Raw genomic sequence first — 16,681 nt, forward strand, 5'->3', positions numbered from 1 at the left:
CCCCCCCCCCCCGCCCACACCGCACTTTCTATACTCCTCTAGGGACTCTGCCGTATTGAGCCCTCGGTATCTGACGTAAGCGTCTCTTTTTTCCTTAATCCTAACCTTTAGGTCCCTTGACATCCGGACTTGGTCCCCCGCTTTGTCTTTACGGGAACATATTTGCCCTGTACTCTCGCTTTCCACCTGCCTGGGCTCATTTCTGAATATTAGGCCCAGAACTGCCCCCTCCCTTGTTGGGCTTTCTACGTACTGGCTAAAAGAGTTCTCCTGGATGCAATCTCATACTATTACTGCCTTATTATTCTTACACTTCTCTGAAATTTGATTACATATTTGATCCTCTATCCCTCCCTGACCAACAGCGTGTTTGCCTCTTTTGTGTTTTTTACTTCTACCCATATGGCCTCATTTGATGATCCTTCCAAGATATCATGATATCAAGATAACAAGACATGAGTGTGCGCCTGTCACCAAATGTCCTATTTCTGTTGGTGACTAGTGATTGACTGTGGGTTCAAGGGCTTGGTTCCAGTGTCAGCACCTAGTCGCTACTATGATTTCCCAATGCCCCTCCCCCCACCCACCTCACATGATCAACTGCTATGAGATTGCTTTGACCAGAAACTTGGATGTGCTGCTTTTGGCCCAGGCGCTGGGATCCTCATTCAGTGCACTCTAAGAGTGCACTCTAAGAGCACACTTTGAAATACACATGAGGGTGAATGTTTAGTGAGGGAGTGTGATTATTTGAGGGGGGTTGCTGCTGAGGGTTTCCATCTGTGAACCTGCCAATGCCAAGATTCTGAATTCCTGTTCTTAAGACATCAGCAGCTTGTCCAGCTGCCCACTTGCTGTTGACTTCATTATCACTCTGGGGAATTTCCACACTTGGAACAAGAGGTTATCACAAGGAGATTGATTAGTGGCACAGTTCGGGATTAGTCTCATGAATGAGCTTCATTGTTTAACTCTTCTGATTCCCTGCATTGTCATTTAAAGGCTCCTAACATGTCTCAGCTGTACATCTTCCCTCATTTGGGAATACATGCTTCAGTTGGTTGTCCATTTAATCGGCCCCCCGGTGCAGTGCACCACTGCTCCAAGACGCGCTCAGAGCCCGCCCCACCAGAGTTTTTTCTCAGTTTAATTTTCTACAGCACCATCGCTTCAGGTTGCAAGATGATGGTGCTCAGGTTTGACTACCAGACCAGTTTGGACCCTCCGTGTGTGACTGTGGAAATCCTTCCCATCGTGCTTCAGGAGTATAATGTTCAGGTTTCCCACCCTCCAATAACACTCAGTCCTCCCCCTGTAATCCTTGATCCCATTGTGGTGGATATCCCTGTGTCATCCTCTATCGTTTGAGGTGGATGTGCCTATGCCCCATGTGGACCTTACCCCTCCCCATCTTGAGGCCTATTGCACGGTGACACATAGGGACTACCCCCCCATGAGACCTTCGAGTGCCCCTGCAACATCTTTTCCAATCTGTAGGCTGCAGATGTCTCCCCTGACTATAAGTGTGCCATCTGCGGCCGAGTATTATGCTAAAAAACTCCTGGACTGATGCATGTGAGGTTACAACCATGCCCTGTGCACAACATGCTGGGCATGACTAACACTGGACATGACTGACAAGCCCTCCCCCTTCCTGGACTGGGACAAGGACAGTCTTTGCAACCTTAGCAATGTAAACTGAAGCGCTTATTCACTCCGTGATCCTCCCATTCTGGCCCCAACTCGCTTATATCCTTCTTTAAGTGACACACTCTACATTCTGGCCCAAAGGATGCTTCCACCACCCACCACACCCCCGCCATGCCACCACACCCACTAGTAATGTGTCTGGGTGCAACCTTCCCCAGTCTCCCAGTCTTCCACACTCCCCCCTCCCCCAGGGGAGCCCTTGCCCTCCAGTCCCTTCCTTTGCCTCTGTCTTGTCTTCTGTTCCCACCCCCCTCGGTCGAGTGCTTGCCCTCTAGCCCCTTCACTTGCCTCTGTCTTTTTTTCCCTCCCCCACAGTCAAGCCCTTGCTCTCCAGCACATTACAACCCAACCTCACCTTACTGCTTTTTTGGTACGTAGAGCCTTGCCTCTGAAACTGCCCCCCGAAAGCACTGTGGTGTTGCCAATGAAGCCTGGCATGGAGTCAGAGGTGCCACGAGCACTGCACAATACAAGGTAGGTGAACAAACCTTGAAGTAATGAGTGAAATGCAGGTCGCCAGCTGCATGTCACTTATGTACGGTTGTGAAGCATGCCAGCCTAATTAAATGCTGGTGTGTCCTATTGATCCAGCATGGGGGTTATTCCAGCCAGCTGCCATGATAATGAGCATTCATGAGATTCAAATGGCATTCCCACATGGCGCAACAAGAAACGCATGCTGTCATTGAGGTCTGGAGTGGACGGTCGCAACCTACTTGATTGGCACCCTATCCACCCCCTTCAACATTTGTTCACTTCGCTACTGACGCACCGTGGCAGCAGGGGGCACCATCTACAGGATGCACTGCAGCAACTCACCAAGGATTCTTCAGCAGCGCCTTCCAAAACCCATGAGCCCTACCACCTAGAAGGACAATGGCAGCAGATGCATGGGAACACCACCACCTGCAGGTTCCTCTCCAAGCTGCACACCATCCTGACTTGGAACTATATTGCCATTCCTTCACTGTCGCTGGGTCAATTTCCTGGAACTTCCTACCGAACAGCACTGTGGGTGTACCTATACCACATGGACTGCAGAGGTTCAAGAAGGCAGTTCACCATCACTTTCTCGAGGGAAATTAAGAATGGGCAATAAATGCTGGCCTAGGCAGCGAGATCCACACCCTGCTAAAGAATTTTTAAAACTCTGCCGCAAAAGGTATTCGAGCAAGAGAATTATGAAAGTTCTGAATAACTGTCAACACCCTTCCTAATACTTATTCATTATAACTTTGTTCTCTGCAGCTTAAATAGTAACCATTTCTCATGCCCATTAAATCATATATTGTTTAAAGAAGAAACTCGATTTATGAAAATAATGTGTTAGCTTTTTCTCACAAAAGCAAGTTTAAAAACCCAATTTGAAACCAATATATTTATATGCTGATTATTTTGGGATGAAATTGAGTATTTGTTTAGATTTTCTTAGATCCCTTGGTTACTTGGGGATGAATGCCACTTTCCTGAATATTCTTATCTGCTCAGCCTGGAGATATTTGTTTTTAACTAGCAATTCTCTCTCTCAGTGAAGGAATAAATTGTACTGCTGTAAATTATGTGAAATTCCTAAACATTATCTTCTCTTTGAGCGGTTTATACATTTTGAAGCATTTTCCGCTACTCCATTTTTGTGATGTTTTTAGACTGCACAGACATGAGTTTATACCATCCAAACCAGCTGTGAGGTGCAAGATTGTTGTAGTGGAACAGCATAGTTGAGATTAGGAACTCAAAAGTAAGAGAAGTTTACAGAGACGACCACATCCCACCACTCCATTTGGCTGCAGAATGCTACATCATTTAATGTAGGAAATCATGAGAGAGAGTCTGACAAACTGAGCTGCCCGTAACACCTTGGATCTAAACAAGGTGAGTTGGTTTCAAAGGCAGCTACATGGAGTAAGCTGCATGCTTTCACCAAGCATTTTTTGGCTCCCTGGGTTTTTATTGCCTCGCCCACTGGCGGGAACTTCTGGTCAATGGACTTTTGACTGGCTCACTGCATCCACTGAACCCGCCTCTCAGGGGCCGGAAAATCCCAGCCTGAGTCTCATACAGGGCTGGATTTTCATCTTCAAGGTGGGTAGCAGGAGTTGGGAAAATTCCCAGCTTGGCCCACCCGCCCCGAGAGAAAGTGCCAGGAAAGATTTTCAGGATTTTCATTGTGGTGAGATGGGGGAGGGTTGGTGGGCAGCTGCGGACTGCAGTCAAGCCAACCGACCCAGAAAAGAGTCATAGAGGTCTACAGCACAGAAAAGAAAAAGGTCCTTCGGCCCATCAAGTCTGCGCCCGTCAAACAAGTACCTAACTATTCTAATCCCATTTTCCAGCACTAGCCCATAGCCTTATATGCCATGGCATCACAAGTGCGCATCCAAATACTTCTTAAATGTTATAAGGGTATCTGCCTCTACCACCCTTTTTAGGCAATGAGTTCCAGATTCCTACCACCCTCTGGGTGAAAAAATTCTTCTTTGCATCCCCTCTAAACCTCCTGCCCCTTACCTTAAATTTATGCCCCCTGGTTATTGATCTCTCCGCCAAGGGGTAAAGTTCTTTCCTGTCCACCCTACCTATGCTCCTCATAGTTCAGGGGCAGCCACAGGAGCTGCCAAGGCAGGCTGTTCAAAAGGCCCACCTTAGTGCTGTGGGACTTCATCCTTGTTATGAAAAAAGGAAGGTCCTCTAGCCCTCATTTTCCCATGCCCTTTCCATGGCCCCTCATGTCCCCATGCCAAGCTATGGCACTTACAGGCCTATTCAAGCCCTGTAAACTGTGTAGAACCAATGACCCCTATAGTGATCATAGAATGTATAAAAAAAACTTTAAAACAAGTCATTCACTGATCACTTTCCACTTTCTTAAAGAAAGCTTTTTATAGAGGCCAATAAGAGTGTCAATCATCCAGACCATTTAAAATATATATAGCTGAAATAGCAACCACTTAAGACCTCTTATTTTGTGTAAATCAACAATGTGCAATTGACAGCAAAGTACAGAGAGCCAGAGCTGTCAATCAAGCAATGTTTTCCCTGGAGCTCAGGTGTTTCAGCACTCTAATGGATGACTGGGCTCTCTGCTAAGAATGGCATGGGGGAATGAGGGGCCAAAGGGGGTGGATGGGGGGGGCACACTTTGGCTGGGGGGAGGGCATGAACTTGGCTTTCAAAAGGTTCCCTCATGCAGACTATGGTTCATGACACCTCTTGAGTTGCTGTGCTCCATGACTCTTGGAAAAGTTGACCTGACTCCATGAAAACTGCGGAGGACTAGGACGTGCCTATCCCGCAAAGGAGCTGGCCAGGTCTGGAGTGCAGGGTGTGCGCTCACAATCCAAACTAGCTGGCACCTTTAAAGACACCCCTAAAAATCAGAAACCCCAGGAATGGGCCAGGAATTCCAGAATCAGATTCCAGCTGCCATTTTCACCTTCCCCAAAGTCTCCCCGAATCCATGAAAACCCACCATATTGTCTCAAGCTCATGAAAATTCGATACAGTGCACCAATCCTACTCAAAGAACTCATCTGTTTTTTTACTCGAACATATTTATATTTGATAATTTGGCTCGGTGGTTTTACCTCAACTCTAATTCAACTTGTGCATTCAATTTGTACTTCAAAATTTGGATAAATTAACTTAGGCTGACGCTTCAGGGCAGTATTGAAGGAGTGCTGCATTGTTGAAAATGCCATCCTTCAGATGAATTTCAAACCAAGTCTGTTCGATGGGTATAAAACATTCCATGGTAGTATTTCAAAAAGAGCAGCGAGCTAGTTCTTCAGGTGTCCTCATCAACATTGATCTCCAATTAAAACAAATTTACTGGTCATTTTATCGCCCTCGTTTTTTTTTGAGAGACCTTGATATGCATAAATTGGCTGCTGCATTTGCCTTGTAAAAACACCAATTATTGCACTTCAGAAGAAAATTAATTAGCTGTGATGGGTTTTGGTTCATCCTGAGAATTGAAAGTACTATATTAAAACAGATTAATTCTTTGTATGCTCAGTTGCAACAAAAAGGGAAGAATCTCAGATTATCTGCTGTCGAAACATTTAATATCACTTACAAATCTATTCATGCAGAATTCTTGAAGGGATGTCTGATGATTTCCTCTTTTAATTACTGCATCGCACCCCCCCCCCTCCCCCCACCCTCTCTTATACAATGAAGTAATCTTACTGGTGCAAATTGTTAGAATGTTTTTTTAATTCATTTCAGTATCTTGTACATTGCTATTTATATGTGAAATGTTTCAGAACTTCGAACCAAATGCTGCATAGATTCTGTGTGAGCAATTGGAGAAGGGTTTTTCCATGCCAGTTATTAACTGTGCACCCTTCTCCCCCGCCGTCAATGTTTCCAAATACCACTGAAAGTTCCGTTTCTCATAAATTCACTTATCTGTAACTATTTCAGTTTGATTGTTTGATGTAAGTTGTTATTTTTAAAAATACATTTTTTTCAAAATTGCAGTGCATTTTTTGTTTCTCATATAGTAAACAGTCAAGAAACATCCAAATTCATGGTGAATTTTCAAAGTAAGTTCTATATAAATGAAGCTCATCACATACCTGTGAAGATGTCTTAATCCTGTGCGTAAATGGACACGGTGCTAGTTATCAAATCAACTAAACTTTCTTTTTCAATACACAAGGATCTTAAAGTTAGCTTTTCGTAAGGAGGTGCCCAGTGTTCGAGCTGCTTGATATAGAGAGACTTAGCTGAAATCTATTCCTCTTTTATTTCTAGTAGACTTAATGCTTATGGCTTTTCGTTCTACTGTGGTAGTTCTGCTGACGCTGTACATTTTCCTGTTTGCATCTGTTTCCTTTCCCCTGGCCATGTCTATTAAATGGTATTTTAGAGTAAAATTAAAATTCTTCTCCATGATAATGCTCTCTTGAATTTGAGTTGGAATTACATAGACAGTGATAATAGATCAGTGTGCCCTTGGGTATGTCACGAAGAGATACTAATGTATATAATGTTATTGGAAATTATTTTAAATTGGATTTGTAGTAGCGGCTGTGTCTGTGGGTTTCAATGTGTGTGTGTGTTAATTGGATTAAAGCCAACCAGTCTGGGCGCTTTGATGTATAGCAGTTTTGAGATGCCAAACAGTTAGGTAAAGGGGACATCTGCATTTTGTTGAATAAACCATTGGAAGACTGGGGGTGAAAATCTTACATCTAGCTAGGAGAAACCAAGCAATATGTTTATGATACTAATAAAATTGGTACTATGAAAGGGGTTTTATTGTTAGAAGATGTGGCGTTCAAAGGGCCTGCTGATACCATGAGAATTTGCATTCAAAGGGGAGGCTAGGTATATACAGAAGAGTTTTGTGTATGGAAGTCAGAGGCATGTGATATCTAAACGCCTGGAAGCCTACAATTGTCTGCAAACGAAACAAATTGAAAGGAACCTCATTTTGACTTTGTAGGATAAAACATTCTTTGCCTGCTGTCTGTTTAAAGTCTATGGGTTATTGTTGCCTTGGTGAAGATCTTAGGAGTGATTAATTTGGGGATTTGTTTAATAGTTATTATGGTAGTAATTTGTAGATGTGTATGGGTTTAATACCTTGTAAAAGTAATAAATATTTAATTTATATAAAAAGCCTCTGAAGGCTTGATGGTTTCATTTCTGAATTCAGAGTTGCATCTCAAACATACCAATTGAAAATATAGGTTATGACAGTTGTTTAAAGTTTCCCTCTGGGATTTTAAATAACTCAGCCTTTACCAACTGCTGTGTCAATAACATGTATAAGAATTAAATTAGCTTTAATAACCCCAAAAATATAGCATGTATGATATAAGTTTTTTTTTAAATAGATGTTTACTCAGAGAACCCCTGCATCTCTTGGGTTAATGCCATGTAATTTTTAACACAATTACGCAATATTTTATCCAAAATATACTTTTTTTCATTCAAGGGATGTGGGCTTCGCTGGTTAGACCAGCATTTATTGCCCATCCTTAATTGCCCTTGAGAAGGTGATGGTGAGCTGCCACCTTGGACTGCAGCGGTTCATCTCTCCTTGTAAGTACTCTGACATGTTTGACCGAGCCATCCACCTTCAAAGCTTCTCCTCCATTGTGCAGCTCAGTGGTATTACCCTCACGGTTCCACCTTTAACTATCTAGGTGAGGTCAAGAGAGTTGTCTTTGCTTCCATCTGGCAGAATGAAAAGTAACACACTGTTGTTTTGAGTCATGGTTAAGCTAAAAGTCATGGAGAAAGGCCCAGTCCATTTTGATAGACCCAGCTCTATTTTGATCTGACTGCCTGCATCCCCAGGTTTTGTGGCAGCTATTAAAATCTGCCAACACAAATGAGAAAGTGTGAGGTCTTTGGAAAAAATATTTGGCCAGGATAGCTAGTCATAACCACAGTGAGAAGAAAAATGCCCATACCAAAACCATCATAGAACTAATTCCCAGAAGTTGACAACACAGATGAGAAATTTCATCTGCGCAAAGGACAAGTTTGCACTGAATCAAACTGGAATATTATCCTTGAAATTGACCATACTATTGTCAAATTACTTATAATTGACAATACAGTACAATGCAAGAAGATTTAAGTTGCGTTAACACGTTGCTTGTTTATTTATCTCCAGTGACCCAACAGGGTTCATCTACTGAATAACTGAATCATGCAGATCAGGAAACTTCCAGACTTAGTTGCTGCTAAATTAGCTGAATTCAGCCAGGTTGGAGATGGACCCTCCAACTGGCAAATGAGGGAGGTGGGGCGAATAGTGTCGTGGTTATAACTCATTTTGGGGGGTTTTTGTCTGTATCTTAATTTACTTTAAAAGAATAACAAGCCAATAAAAATATCAATATTGGAATTGGATGGAAGAATTATGTAGTTAAATATAAATTTTTAAAATCAATATTTATGGAACATGGAACCTAATTTATGTCTGCTAATTTAACTTAAATTTTTGAAGGTGGTATTTTTGGCAGCTTGATTGCACCTCAGTTGCAAGAACAATGAGACTGCCATGTTTTGCAAACTAACTGGAAAACGCTAAATATAGGTTGTATGTTTAGTCAAACATTCTGGAGTTCAGCACTATTATTTTAGAGGACCAGTGAAGGCTTTCCTGAAGGAAGTTATTTTAAAAAGCCAGAAGTCTATCATTTGCTCTTTGAAGGAGATCAGCTTCATGAGCTAATTTGTGTTCATATGATATTGCTATAATGTCACCTTTTGCATGCTAATAAGATGTTGTTTAAACTTGATAATATTATCCTGCACGCGCACACTGGCTGAAATGATTCTAGTGGCTTTACCTGTTTATCAGCTGATTTGGCAATTACTGGCCTGCTAATTCTGGTGCTTTTTTTCATCCCTCCACTCCTGAAAATAATGCATTACAATTATGCAGAGCGCAGCAGCCTTCTGGTGGCCATAGCCACAGCTTTGGGTTTACTCAATTCAACTGACCTATATTCTGCAACAGATGTCTGGCATAATTCTCTCTCTTGGTGTTCTTTATATACCCATAACACCAAGTTAACATGACTGTACCAAATAACTTAATTTATTTCCCATATCTCTAAAGACTTCTTACACTAGTAACTGGAAGGCTAATGGACATTTTTTTTAAAGAAAAATATCAAGTAAACCTTAAGTCCAAACTATCCATTTTCAGAGTGGTGTCGTGGCTATGGATGTTTTCACTATTGGTCAAAAGAACTATTATTTAGATATTTTTGGTGGTTAAGAGCAAGGTTGCACACAATTCACGTTTGGTTGCATGTCCACGTTTTCCATGGATTTTAGCAGACAGTCTGATTTTCTGATAGTCTGCTTACACTGCACCTGGAGTGTATATGTTCTGGCAATAGGGACAAAACCCAAGTGCACATTACTAACTTCCCTTTGTGGTCTGAAGTTAGAAGGATGCGCACAGACCTTTATTGTCGAACTTTTGGGGCAGCTATACATGAACAGAAGACATAGAAGTTGTGGTAAACCATTATAAATCACTGGTTAGACTTCAGTTGTAATATTGTGGCACCATATTTCAAGAAGGATGCCAAGGACGGGGGTAGATTTACCAGCAGATTTACCAGAATTGTAGCAGGAATTAGGGACTTTAGTTATGTGGACAGGCAAGAGCACCTGAGATTGTTCTCCTCAGAGCAAAGAGGTTAAGGGAAAGGAAGTGTTCGAAGTTAAATAGGATTTTGATGGAGTAAATAAAGAAGAACTGTTTGCACTGGTGGGACAGATGGCACAGATATAAGATAATTGGCAAAAAAATAAATCCAGTGGAGAAATGAGATTGTAGCAACTAACTGCATAAAAGCAATCTGGAATGTGTCACCTGAAAAGGTGGTGGAAGCAGTTCATCAGTAATTTGCAAAATGGAATTGGATAAATACTTGAAAAGGGGAAATTTGCAGGACCTTGGGGAATTAGCTGAGAAGTGGAACTCATTAGATAGCTCTTTCAAAAGACCTGGCCACAAACACAGTGGGCCAAATGGTGCTGTATGTTTCAGTGTGTTTTTGAATGTTGACACAAGCTAGAGCAGTTTGCTAATGACTCTCAGGCTTTTTTGCGCTTGACTGGGGAAAACTGATAAGCGTGGTTAATACCACAAGCAGCTCAACAAGCCCGTGTGAATACTTCTGTTATCAAATGTTCATGTTATCTCAGAAATTTTGTCATATTTGCTTATAAAATATAATCAGAAGAATTTGCAGCCAATTTTAGTTTACAGTATTAGAAAATGCTCTCGAAATGCAGCAACGTGACAGGTCAGTAAAAATTACAATATATGAGGTTCTCTCAGTATTCTAATTAGAGCGTATATAAAGCTGAAAGAGTTCAATGATTCTTAAACTGCTGCAGCTTAGCTTTTCACCAAGCCAAAGGGCAGTCAGCCCAGCAGCAGTGCAAGTACGACACTTTTCTTAATTACTGCAGATCATTCATCATGTACATTGTTACAATGTGTAAATTTCTGAAATATGTTGGTAACTTTAAGCTCTCACTACATCTCAGTTTGTATTTGTCCATTTGGCCTTTGTAATGCATACACATGTGGTGCAATTCAGCAATGCAGTATCATGTTTCTGAGCTTTTTTTAAAAAGTAAAACAAGTGCAGGCATTGTTTTAAAATATGGGTTGAGACTAGAATCTAAGACCACTGCAGAGTCTAGTCAACGGTTGGAACCGAACCAAGATCCTATTGTGAAATGCTTCAGCTTTGTTGTATAATTTGTCTGGGATGCTACTTCCCTTTTCTTGTATAGTGGTCAATAGAATTTATCTTTGTACTTAACACTGTTTAATCTTTACCAGAGCACCTAAACGAGAAAGTATTTCAAGAGAAAGGGATATTCCACATTACAAATCATTAGTGGCCTTAGACTCAAGTCTTGGGTTGTATTAAAAAGAAAATGCCTGCATGTATTTTTTTTAATGATTTTCTACATTTAAGAAAACAGCTCAGAAACATATTGCATTGCCGGCTTGGCTTCCAGTACTTAGCATTCAGCTTTTTAAATGAGAATAGTTGAAAAATGGTAATTGAAGAAGAGGTTCAGGAATGGATGTTTTCATCCCTAAGCCCTCATTGGGGGACCAGGTTCTCATATGCTTGTATTTTAGATGTTTTAAGTAAATCTTGGATGTATAATGCCATTTTAGGGCCTTACTGTGGTGTATCCCTTTGAATTATGTATTCACTTACCTGACACACAATTATGCATATTGTACACCTAATGATCTGTCTCTGTATTCCTATGTTCCTGTATTCTATGGTCAAAACTACCTAAGTGCTGATATTTTGCATAGAATCAACTTTTCAGTGAAAGCATTGAAACATAATGGATGGAAATAGAGGGATGAGTGAAAGAATGCAAACTTTTGCTGATTTCCATGAAATTGTCACTGAAGAAGTTCTACACAAAGTGCGCTCCTCGACTGACTCGAACTCCGTTTATAAGCATAAAGAACCTTTGAAATGAACCATACCACTATGTAAAAAGGCATAATTCTTTTGTAATTAAAAATTATATGGCTGCTTCTCTACCTGTGTTCAATTTAACTATAGTTATGATAGTGAGTTGAAACACTTTATTAGGTTTTCAGAGTAATGAAGTAAGTAGAAGTTTCAAATTCAACAGCTTAGCCTTTTTCTACTATAAATCTCAAAAGAGGAGGTTTTATTTTTGTCAATAGCAGTTTTCTTTATGCACAAACTATTTGATTCTTTCCCATACAGCCACACTGTGTGTTACTTGCTTCGAAGGAAAACTCAGCACCTGTGAAACTCGGTGGATTTGGAGTGGCCATACAATTAGGAGAATCTGGGCTTGTTGCTGGAGGTAAGCGCAGTTACTTTTGTGCCTTCTAAACAAAATACTGCAGAAATTTGAAATGAAAACAAAAAATGCTGGAAATGCTCAGGACAGGCAGCACCTGTGGCGAAAGAAGCAAAAGCTAATGTTTTAGGTTGATTACCTTTCATTTCTTGGTGAATTTGAAATTAAATTGGAACTTGGAATGTCATTTGCTGTCATAGAACTGATCGATATTGCAACAGCAACTTACATTTATATATTGCCTTTGCTGTAGAAAAACGCCCCAAAGTGCTTCAAGGAAGAATAATCAGACAAAAATTGACACTGAGCCAAAGAGGGATACTACATAAGAACGTAAGAAATAGGAGCGGGAGTAGACTTTATGCCCCCTGGAGCCTGCTCCGCCTTTCAGTACGATCATGGCTGATCTTCAGCCTAACTCCATTTTCCTGCCTGCTCCCCATATCCCTTGATTCTCTGAGAGATCAAAAATCTATCTCTCTCTGCCTTAATACTCAACAATGGAGCATCCACAACCCTCTGGAGTAGGGAGTCCCAAAGATTCGCAACCCTCTGAGTGGAGAAATTTCTCCTCGTCTCGGCCCTGAATGATCGCCCCTTATCCTGTGGCTGTGCCCCATTATCTTGATACTCCAGCCAGGAGAAACAACCTCTGTGTCCACCCAAGGCATCCAACAGAGATGATTAATCATCTGCACCAGCAGAACCAATACACCAGCAAAGGAGTAAGAAACATGAGTGAAACCCAATAGCTAAGAGAAGCCCAGCAAACCATGGTGGTGAAAGTTAAATCTGCAGAATCAATGCAGATGGCTGAGCAAGTCCAAGGAACTGCTCTGTGGAAGTGAAGAGCACACTGGGTGACCAGTAGCAGTTGACGTACATTGGCTTCTGGTTAAGCAATGCCTCGATTTTAAAATTCACACCTGTTTTCAAACCCCTCCATGGCCTCATCGTTACATAACTATAATTTACTCCAGCTCTACAATCCTCCGATATCTCTGTGCTCCTCTAATTCTGACCACGTAAGCACCCTTGTTTTCATCACTCTGCCATTGGAAACTGTGCCTTAGCTGCCAAAGCCTTAAACCCCTCTACCTCTCTTTCCTCCTTTAAAATGCTCCTTAAAACCTTACTTCGTTGACAAAGCTTTTGGCCATCTGCCCTAGCATCTCCTTGTATGGCTTGGCGTTTTGTTTGATAAAGCTCCTGTGAAGCATCTTGGGAAGTTGTATTATATTAAAGACATTGTAAATACAAACTGCTGCTGCTGTGGTGGTGGTGGTCTGTCCTTCCCAGTCTGGGGATGAGTGACATTATAGCTCTGAAGGATGAGTAGAGTTAGCAACCACACAAAGCAAGCAGCAAAGCAAAAGTCAGACAAAGCAGAATCGATGACAGTATGGGACCGAATAGGAACAGAGCAAAACTGGCTCAGTATGGAGTTTAAGGGCCAGATTTAGCAGTCCCAACCAGGGCCAAAGGGAGTTGGGTGGGGAAAAAACTGGTGGTGGTGGTGGTGGCAGCACAGATCCAGAAATCTTGCCCCCATTTCTAGTGCTGGCTATTTTCATTGCACAGGAAAAGGGCTGGGTTGGCAGCCCGCATGAACAGTGAATGACATTGGGTGTGTTGTTAAGTTGATTGCAGAGATTGATGGAATGGCAGCCCTCCCTGTTAATAGGCCTATTAGGTCTGTCGGTGGGTGCCTTGTTGGGAACATGTGCAGTCAACCACATAAGGGAAGAAAGGAAGACTGCCACTGAAGATAGGTGCAGCTTCCTTGCACCTGCAGGCCATTAAGGTAGTGCAGCGGCTATGTCAAGCACCACCAGGAAGGTTCCCAGGATGGCAAGAGGCAGTAACTCAGGAGACCAGGCCAAGGGGGAGGACCTATGAATACCCTAAGCAATGAGTCTCTTGCAACAGGCTCACCTACCTGGAGATGTCCAAGCACCAGTGAAGGAGGAGACTTTGACTGTCCAGGGAGGTAGTGACCAACATCTGTGCCCTCCTTTAATGATGAATTGTTCCCACCCATCAACGGGCCCTGTAGGTGTGACAGTGGCCCTCAACTTCTTCACCTCAGGTTCATTTCAGGGCTGTACTGCTGACCGCTGTGGGACCTCTCAAATGGCTGCTCTCAGCTACATTGACATTGTCACAGATGCCCTCTTTGCAAGAGTAGCTGACTTGATCAGTTTTCCAAATAATGCTCCCCCCACCTCCATCCAAACTCCAAAGAGTAAGAGGGCAGTTTGTTTCCCATCAATAGCTGGCTTCCATCCGGTCCAGGCTGTGGTTGACTGCACACGTTCCCATCAAGGCACCCACAGACAGACCTAATAGGCCTTTTAGCAGGAAGGGCTGCCATTCCATCAATGTCCAGCTGGTGTGCGACCATAGGGGAGACGGTGGCATTGTGGTGATGTCACTGGACCAATAATCCAAAGTTCCAGGCTAATGCTCGGGGAAACGGGATCAAGTCCCACCATACCAGCTGCTGGGAATTTAAATTCAATTAATAAAATCTGGCATATGAAGCTAGTCTCAGTAATGGTGACCATGGAACAATTGTCGATTGTCATAAAGATCCAGCTGGTTCACTACCGACCTTAGGGAAGGAAATCTACCATCTTTACTTGTCTGCCCTACATGTGAATCCAAGCCCACAGCAATATGGTTGATTCTTAACTGCCCTCTGAAATGACCTTGCAAGCCACTCAGTTCATGGGCAATTAGGGATGGGCAACAAATGCAACCACATCCCATTAAAAATACAAATAAATAAATAGAGGAAGAACTTTCTGCCTTTCTGTGCATGCCACCTTGACAGTTGCCAGGCGACTTTATACTGAGGGAGTCAAGCCTGCCTCAGCTCTCCAAACCAGGGTACATGGATGGATTCTGGATGACATGGGGTACCCGCTGAGAAGCTGACCCTTAACTCCCCTGTGAGATGCTCAAGCAACAGTGGTACAATGAGAGCCACCTGCATACCAGAGCACAAGATGAGATTATGATACCTTGACCACTCTAGTTGGATCCTACAGTACACGTCTGGCAGGGTCTCTCATCTGGTCATCATGTGTTGCATGCTACACAACATGGCACAGCAGGGGGACTGGCGCCAATGGAGGTAGAGTGCAAGGAAGGCCCCATATCATTGGAGGAGGAGCAGAACAAGGAAAGGGGGAGGACCAGGGAAATCTGAGGAAGAAGACTAAGGTGAGGAGGGTAAACCTCAGAGATGGCGCTACAAGGGCAGGGGGACGTAGAGGGTTCCATGCAGGGTCCCATTGTTATAAGGGACTTACTGATCCAGCAGCAGCTCAGGTGAGGGACCCTGAGTAAATAATGATGAAACACAAGCCGGCACTGGAAAAGGCCTGAGCCTTCACATGGAGGTCGATCAAGCCAACATTTTTCACAGTGCCGTTGAATATAGATGGACTACTGGCCCCATCGCCAACGGTACTGGTGAGCACCTGATGAATTCTGTTTGTTGTAAATACTGTTTGATGTAGAACTGTAAATACTATGCAGACCATTGCATAAACCTGTTAATTTAATAGTGAATGAAACAATTTATTCTCCCAACACAGATATAACACATCAAGGTGACCCACTCAGTGATCAAGGCGCCCTCTGGACACGTACACTCCTACGAGGTGCTGGCCTTGTTGCCTCGCAGGTGGTGGAGACAGCCTGCTCACGTCTGTGGTTATGTGGCTGTGAGGACTGTGGTGATGGGCCTCGTCGTCGAAGCCCTTCCTGCAACTATGCCGCGTGCATTTCTGCAGGGGCAGCCATCTTCACTGGGAGCTGCATTACTGATGCTCCCTTTGTCAGTGGGGCCATGGAAGCCGAGGATGGTGAGTTTCCCATAAGCTGCATGGAACCCTCATCCTCTGCTTGAACATCCTCAGCCCTAGGTGTGCTTTCCTGCTGGCTTGAGGGAGTCTGCTGCTAGGATGCAGCTGGCATTCCCTTCAGCCACCATTGGGCCACCTGTGCTACTGTTCTGTTCAGGGTGTTTAGCTCCACATGTACCCCATCTGGTCCAGGTTCTGCACCATCTGGTCCAGGCCACAGAGGGAGCCATGTACCCTGTGCAGGACATCACACTGATCTTTCATACACTTCAGGATGCTTGCATGTGGCTGGCCATCATGTTGGCCACTCTCATGGGTGGAGCTCATGCGATGGGATCCCTGAGCCATGGTCAAGCTCATTAGCTTCATGGACTCCTCCATTCGCAGTGCATTAGCTCACTATACCTCGCGGAACTCCAGACATCAGCTGCTGCTCCAAGTACTGAGCTATAAACTGTGAATGCTGGTGGCCTTCCTCAGTGGAGCAGCAGTGTGACAGTACTCCCCCCTCCAAGGGGGACTGTCCACTGATGTCTCTGCGTCAAACTCCTCCTCGTGCACAATAGTGCTGTGCTTCTTAGCCAGTGGAAAATACTCTAACACGATGCATGGACCCACCATGGAGTGCACGTATCTGTGCTGGTGCACTAGTCTGGTGTGACTCTGCTTCCTCGGACTTCTTCCCCTCCTCCTGATGTCCGATGTCCAGTGCTCAGCATGTTATCAAACTA

At 43.3% G+C, this 16,681-nt stretch overlaps 2 protein-coding genes across 8 annotated transcripts in view; one reads left to right on the forward strand and one right to left on the reverse strand.

The window, feature by feature from the left end:
• The window catches only part of LOC144691548 (putative G-protein coupled receptor 34), a 59,159-nt gene extending 52,698 nt beyond the window's left edge, over positions 1–6,461 (reverse strand). For all 3 annotated transcript variants that reach the window (XM_078559733.1, XM_078559732.1, XM_078559731.1), the window contains exon 1: positions 6,291–6,461. The gene's annotated coding sequence lies outside the window, so the exon portion shown is untranslated. The remainder of the gene's footprint in view (positions 1–6,290) is intronic.
• caska (calcium/calmodulin-dependent serine protein kinase a) overlaps positions 1–16,681 on the forward strand; it is a 515,992-nt gene that overhangs the window by 290,888 nt on the left and 208,423 nt on the right. For all 5 annotated transcript variants that reach the window (XM_078559724.1, XM_078559725.1, XM_078559726.1 and 2 more), the window contains exon 6: positions 11,976–12,078. In XM_078559724.1, the coding sequence (XP_078415850.1) occupies positions 11,976–12,078 (103 nt within the window). The remainder of the gene's footprint in view (positions 1–11,975; positions 12,079–16,681) is intronic.

Source organism: Cetorhinus maximus, chromosome 16, assembly GCF_964194155.1.
Source record: "Cetorhinus maximus chromosome 16, sCetMax3.hap1.1, whole genome shotgun sequence".
Lineage (NCBI taxonomy): Eukaryota > Metazoa > Chordata > Chondrichthyes > Lamniformes > Cetorhinidae > Cetorhinus > Cetorhinus maximus.